Consider the following 7,498-nt stretch of genomic DNA (forward strand, 5'->3'; position numbering starts at 1 on the left):
GAATGGGGCTGGCCTACAAGGCTGTGGAAAGGGCCTGTCCTCTGTACAGAGGATGTCTTTGCTAGGAGACAGTCCCTGCTTTACATTCCTACCTTGACTCCTTCACTTGAGAGGCAAAGAATGAGAACCCAGGCTCCTAAGAATGTCAGGGTATCTACAAACTTCTGAGTGACCCCTTTCTAGCCAGGTTTCTTTCTGACCATAAGTGTCCTTATGTCAGCATCCAACCTAGAGCCACTCACCTGAAGCATGGTGCTGGGGAATCCTTGAGAGCTCCTGTCCCAGACTGAAAGGTGCCCTGTCCTTGCTTCTATATTCAGCTGCATGAAGAATTCCAGGACCTGAAGAAGAAGGAGGAGGAGGAGGAGGAGGAGAAGAAGGAGAGCAGAATGAAATAATTTCCAGAATGGAGGTCCAGTTTAGAGCCTTTAAATTGTTCCTCTGCTCAATACCTCAGGCCAGAAAACACATCTCTCAAGGCCATCTAGACACATTCCATTGTGACTTGATAAGAAGCCACACTTCATTCTCATCAAACCTGGCATAAACATCTTGCCCTGGAAGCTTTCTCAACTATGAGCAGAGCCATCTCACAGGCAAACTTTCTCCTTTTTATACAGTCTGGGATCCAAGCCCAGGGAATGGTGTCACCTACAATGGGCACCTCAGTTAATACAACTGAGATAATCCTGGGGACAGCAAGAAGGTTCAGGGGCTAAAACCACATGGCCATGTATGTTTGGTAACCTGATTCAATCCACAGAACCCTCATAAAGGTGGAAGGAGAGAACAAAGTCACAAAGTTGCCCTCTGACCTCCATACACTTGCCATGGCATGCATACCCATCATATACATATATCATACACACACACAGGATTATTTTTTAAAGACCATATCTCATAAGCTTATTTCTCAGGTGATTGTACATCTCAGGTTGACAAGTGACTTTGGCATAAGCTCAGAAGGCCAGAAGGCAATGTAAACAGTAAAGTCTGAGCTCTTGAGGGTCTGGGTCTCGAGAACTCTGCATGATAGCAGAGAACTTCTCTGCATTTTGTCTTCACTCTTGAGACCATGTATAAGGCTGAGTTTAAAAGTGATAAACCATTTCATTTCACAGAAGAAATTCCAAAGCAATCCAGTGTTCAGGATATAGCATGGGTATCACTGCCTTTTAGCCAGGTTTACAGTGAAAATAAGAAGCAAGAAGCAAATAAGGGTTGGAAAAGTCTTCGGTTTGGCTCAAAAAGAGCCTTATGTACAGTTGGAGCTGAGGATGATCCTGATGAAGATTAATTTTAGGAGAGAGCTGCTGGGACATCCTACTTGTGGAGGAACACCTAGGCACTCAAAGGCCTCAGAAGCCAAAGGGGTCCAAGTGGACCCCTGATTGCTAAGCTGGTGGGAGACCTTAGTATTGTCTATATGAGTCTGGTTTTGAGGCACGTAGAACTCAGAGATAATGAGCTCGTGGAGGCTCCTGTTGAGATTTCAAAGCAAAGTCTTTTGGGAGGCAAGGTCAAGATCCCTGTAAATGTATTGCCCTTGGAAGGATGGAGCCTGAAGCTCTCCAGGTGAGGTCTAAGCTGCAAAGAAGACCCCAGGAAGTTAGAGATTCCAGGGCAGCAGACTCGCTGAGGAAAGATGCAGGCAGAAAAACAGCCATCCCAGGAGAGGGACCGTGGAGGCTGCAGCAAGTAGGGCTTAGAGGTGGGGCTGTCGAAGGCCATGCACCCCGAATGCCAGACACAAACCTACACACTACAGGGACTGGACAGATGGTTCAGTGGTTAAGTACACTTGCTGTTCTTGCAGAAGATAATGGCTTGGCTCCTAGCCCCACCTCAGGTAGCTCATACTGATGTGTTTATGTGAGCTCATACTGTTTATATGCTCCAAATCCCTCTTCTGGCCTCCATGGGCACCAGGCACACATGTAGTACACATTCAGATACACAGGCAAAGCACTACATACATTTAAAAAAAAAAAAACTTTTAAAAATTTAAGCTTTAGGTTATACTTTCCCTAATAGTTTCAATCTCAATTTGGCCCTAATACATTTGATGTTCCTCTTATTCTCTTTTGAAATAGATATTTTAGCTCATATTGTATATTGGGAAAACAAAACTTTCTGCCTGGAGTCTCGGAGGAAAGTTTGATAGGACCTTTTAGCAATTTTAGAACCTTTAAGCTTCTTGAAGATGGACTAAGTGGACATTTACTCTGAGATAAGCCTTCAGAGTCCAGGGCAGAATGGTGTGGTTTTGATAATAAAAGGTCTCAAAAGCTCCTGTGTCACCAAATGGTGACACTACCTGAGGTGACCAGATGCTAATTCTAGGGATGCATTAAAAACCATTGATGGGTTTCTAACCAAATAGACTATGATACAAGGACCAAGTGTGTCTTTGCAGGGTACCTCTTGTCCCTGGATTCTTTTTTTTTTTTTTTTTTTTTTTCTCACTCTCTCTGCTTCCTGTTCACTGTACGGTGTGCCAGTTGGCTTTGGCATGCCCCTGCACCATGTGTGCAGATCAGCTCCACCACACCCCTGCACCATGTGTGCAGATCAGCTCCACCACACCCCTGCACTATGTGTACAGATCAGCTCCTCCATGCCCCTGTACCACATGTGCAAGTTGTGATCTGCCACACCCTTGCACCATGATGCTCTGTTTCACAGTGGGCCCAGAAACAATGGACAGAGCCCTTTGAAACACAAACCAAAGAAAATCCCCCTCTTCCAGGTAATTTTTCTCAGATATTTTGTCCTCAAAGACCTGGCCAGGGCAATCTGGGGGGGGGGGCACATGGGGACTGCTGATGAGTTTTGTTTCTTCCTCTATATTTAACTGTGCTTTAAAAACAATGTACTTGAAAAAAGGCACAAAAGGACAAGTCTGGTGGAATCCTATTTCTATGAGGTGCCCAGAGTCATCAAACCCATGGGGTTTGGAAACAGAAGGTAGGTTCCAGGGTCTGGGGAGGGGATGGGGCTGCTGGGGTTGAATATGAAGGATGGATCATTTTAGAGAAGGCTGGTGGTGATGGCTACATAACAAGGAGCAGATGTCTATAATGAATAGGACATTTTTAAAGATGGTAAAGGTTCTTGCTGCCAAGAGTTGTCCTATTCCCTAGATGGATGGTGACAAGAGAGATCCTGACTCCTACAAGCTGTTCTCTCTCTCTCTCTCTCTCTCTCTCTCTCTCTCTCCCTTTTCTTCTCTCTCCCTCTCTCCCTCTCTCACACATACACACACACACACACACACACACACACACACGAATGAAATGAATTTTTAAAATGGTAAGTAGCTTCTTGAAAACAAGCTACAGCCTTAGAAAGGAGATCCCTCCCCACTTAGAGAAACCCTTGATCAGCTGCTTAGCCTCTAGCATCCCTGACAGGAAGCTCCAGAAAACCACCTGTCTTGCTTATGGGTTGTAGGTGGGCCTTCTAAGTCCCACACTGGTTAGCCTGACAGTGCCAGGCCTGTTTAAATACCCCCTATGGCTGCAGAGACAAAACCAAGACCCCATTCCCAGGACAGCAGGTCTTTTCTACACCTCCCACAGGCCCTCTGGGTCTGTTCCAAGGCCCTACCCCTCTCATCTCCTGATACAATAATGAACTTTCTTCATACTTACCTCAGCTCAGAAGCCCCACCCCAAGCTGCACTGGCATCCCAGACCTCAAACCTCTTTGGGGGCCTTAGGAACATATGACATGTAGCTCCCACTTGTCTGTTCTGTGTGCCTTGGTCACTACCATAGCCTTGCCTGGAACATCACCTTCCTACCAGCTCTCCTCTTTTCCCACAGCCTGTGGTCTAACCAGCTGGGCAAAGCAACCACTGACCTGGGCTGGTAGTCACCGGGACAGCATTTGTCACCTTGGGGGTCTTCCGTCGCAGCACTGTCGAAGAGTTCTTGTAGAGGCACGAGGCACTAGAGGGGACAGAGGTGCCCAGGGAGGCACAGCTAGCCTGCCACTGTGCCTGGGCTCGGATCTTGTCCCTCAACTGCTCCAGACGAGGGTTACTCTTCCTGGGCTGACGCTGGGGCCCCAACACCAGGGGTGGCCTTTCTTTCCAAGGCCCATGGGAAAGTGCACAAGATTCATGCCCCCCTGAGGAACCAGAGAATCGGCCAGATGACACTGAGCTGTTCACATCCCTGGTGTCCAAGCATGGAGACCACATTGGCAGGCTGCAGTCCTTCATGTGGGGGTCCGGCTCCTTGATATAATCAGACCAGGCCACATAGGGAACTGCCGGAAGAGACCCCAGCTGCTGGGAAAGCGTAGGCCACCTCAGCGTGTCCAGAAGGCTGTCCTTGGCTGCATGTGGATGGAACACTTCTTCCCTTGGAGAGAGCAACAGCACAACCAGTCAGAGCAGAATCTCGGGTGGAGTCCTGTAATCCCCAGAACCCCTTCTCCCTGTTTCTACTTCACAGCCTGGGAAAGACAGGAGGGACCAGAAAATGCCCCTACTGTGTGGATGCTGTGACATTCTCCCTCAGACACTAACTACAACCTTTTAACATAGGTGTCATGGTAAGTTCAATTTATGAATGAAAAAACTGAAGTTAGTAGCCAGGCTAACCCTAAACACACAAGCAGGTTTTGGCCAGAGACCCACACACTCAACTGGCACATCTACCTACCTCCCACAAAGATGCCCCTGGGGGAAGGCGACCACACAACTAATAGCAGTACTAATAGTCTTGTCCAAGCCCACACAAACACTACCTGGCCTTGGTGCTGGCCTTCTGATGGGCCGTTCTCCTTGAGGCCTTGAGGGAGTAGAGACCTTCTTGCTGGCTGTTCCTGGGACAGGTTTGCAGGGTTACCCTTCGGGAGGTGGGCAGCACACCCATGGCCGGGGTTGCCATTGCAGCCAAGGCAGAAGGGTATGGATGACAAGCCACACCACCAGGGGGCCCCGGTCTAAGAATTTAGTCACATGGTAGCCTGTAGGTCTACCACCCAGCACCCATCACGGACTGGCTATTGCCTTGCTCTGGGTACTGTCTAGTATGGGTCCTCTGGCCCTCGGGACAGTCATTGAAGGTGGGTAGGGACAATGAGTATTAACCCTGGGTAGACAATGGCTGTGGGACTTCCAGATGGGTCTGCTTCTCATGGGGTGGGAGAGAATTCCAGGTGGCCCATGACAGCATAATAACCCCGTGTCACTGAGTGACAGCCTGAGGCGTCAACCCCTACTTGTGGCTCTAGTGGGCATCCAGCTGGCCCTGACATTCTAGAGGCTGACATTCATCTGAGACTTCTGGAAGTCAATATGGGGGGAAGGATAGGGTTCTGTGATTGGTAAACCCAGTGTTTAGCACAGTTCAAAAGACAAAGGACTTGAATCTCAGCACCAAGCAGGATAACCTTGGACACCAGGGACCGCACCCCACCCTGAGGACTGTGAGTGCCTCACAGGCCCTTTGGTGTCTCACCTCCTTCCTGTTGGCTGGGAAGGGAAGGTGTGGTCAAGATTAGGAATCCTACCAGGCTTGGGGCTTTTCTTCGCAAGTGTCCCCAGAGAACAGAAGACTAGAGCAGCATGAAAAATACCGAAGACTTGACCTTTCTTTCCCTTAACGGTGCTGGAGATAGTTCACAGGGATTGTATATGTTGGGTGAGCCTCTACCACTGAGATACACTTCAGTCCTGAGACTGTTACTAAAGGACCTGATCTAGGAATGGGGACACAAATCCCAGAAGATAGCAATCCAGGGACAGAGTGCCTGATTGTGAGGGGAGGCTACCCCCACCAGCTCCTAGGCGCTCCCTCATAGCCAGGACATTGTGGTACGCAACAGATAGGACCCAGAGTTGAGTCCAGGGCCCAGGGCCCTGAACAGACCTGGTGCAAGCTTTTCCATCTATCATTCTCCCCAAGGCTGAGGGAGAAGAGGCCTTCTAACTGGATGTTAGCAGATCTGCAAGATAGCACACTCAGGATAGGGATCTGATATTGCTGTGGGGCTGAGGCAGGGGGATGTGGAGGGTGAGCCCTGCTACCTAGCGCCTCAGTACAGCCATATGTGTGTTCCTCTTGGCAGTAGTAACTACATGGTTCTGCCTTGACTGCCCTGGCTTACAGTAGTCCTGCCTGAGCTCTTCTGCTGTCATGGGCAGACTGGAACAGACCCCATCTATATGTTCCTTGATGACATTTGCAAGAGATCGGTGGTCTCTATGAGCGGGGTGGCTTCAAATATTTTTACGTATCTGGAAAACATGTAGGCCTTCTAGACTTTTCCAAACATGTTCCAAGAGATGGTGTGTACCTCTGACTAGAAAGCCAGGTAGGATTATGTAGAGGGATATTCACTTTGTCTCCTTCTGTGGCACTGGCCACGCCCATTGGAGGGTGGAGCCAGGGGCGGAAGTGACTTGTGGAAGGAGGTCTGAGGAGGAGCCAGAACACTCTCTTGCTGATGAGATGAGGAGAGGAGAGCATCCAGTGGAACTTGCTGGTGTTCTTCTGTCTAGGTTGTAAGTTATTTCTCCCTGAATAAACATCTATTCAGCCTATTTGTTTATCCTGATCCTTATTTAACTGCAATAGGATTATACCAGACTGGGGCATGCTAGCCCAAGCCAGGACATGAGGAAGCTGGATCTTAGCAGGGAATGACCACACAACTCTGGGGGCTTAGAGAGCTCTGGTTTAGGATTCTGTGTTCCATAGAGCCTCGGCAGATGGCCCTTTGTAGCCTTTGCTACCCTGTCTCCCACCTTGCTGCCTCTAAAATGGTAGGGCCCAGGCAGCCCTGAAGTACAAAGGCTATCCAAGTTCTAGAGGCTTGAACCTTTGTTATGTAACAGTTTCTGCGGAGGTTGAAATGTTACAAACTGAAGAGAAGCTCTTTCAGCTGTGAGGTAAACAACTCAAAATACTTAAGGAAGTCCCTGAAACTGACCAGATTTCCTAGGTCCCTGCTGCCAGGGTGAGCAATAAAAGACTTCTCTCACTTCAAAAGACAGCTGCCTCGAGAAGCAGAACTTTCAGACCAGAGTCACTAAGAAAGGACACTCTCCAACCTGCTGAGCTGCCTGCAGGCTGTGCAGTGTGCTCCATTTTATCAGCTTTTGTGAGCTGTCACCTATGCTGGGGTGGCCCTTGGTGATGTAGCTGTCTTTGAGTCATTTCTGCTCCTATAAGCAGCCCCTCAGCTGTATTACTGTAAGTAACACCAGTAAAACTCATTGGTTCACCAAGCTGGACTTGGTGGTATCCATACTTTGGTCCATCCTGGGCTCCCTGTCTGGGGTGAGTAGACTTGGGTTATGTCTCCCCAGGGAAAGTTTTGTCACACAACACCCTTGAATGATGGTTACCTTTCACACCAGGGAGTGCGTGAGGTCCTGTTTTGTTCTCCCTGAGGCAGAGGGGCAGGGTGGTTCTGAGCCCACGAGACAGTGTTTTGTCACTCCTACCCACAGGAAGCTGCCTAGGGGTTGAGCTGTCTC

General features: G+C 49.0%; 1 protein-coding gene across 1 annotated transcript in view; it reads right to left on the reverse strand.

The window, feature by feature from the left end:
* The window catches only part of Ccdc187 (coiled-coil domain containing 187), a 45,460-nt gene extending 40,559 nt beyond the window's left edge, over positions 1-4,901 (reverse strand). Inside the window, exons 1-3 of the mRNA XM_051183867.1 lie at positions 4,759-4,901; positions 3,865-4,370; positions 243-341 (exon numbers count right to left, since the gene is read on the reverse strand). Coding sequence (XP_051039824.1) covers positions 243-341; positions 3,865-4,370; positions 4,759-4,901 — 748 coding nt within the window. The remainder of the gene's footprint in view (positions 1-242; positions 342-3,864; positions 4,371-4,758) is intronic.
* Between the last annotated feature and the right edge of the window lie 2,597 nt (positions 4,902-7,498).

The sequence above is a fragment of the Phodopus roborovskii genome, unplaced genomic scaffold, assembly GCF_943737965.1.
Source record: "Phodopus roborovskii unplaced genomic scaffold, PHOROB, whole genome shotgun sequence".
Classification (NCBI taxonomy): Eukaryota; Metazoa; Chordata; class Mammalia; order Rodentia; family Cricetidae; genus Phodopus; species Phodopus roborovskii.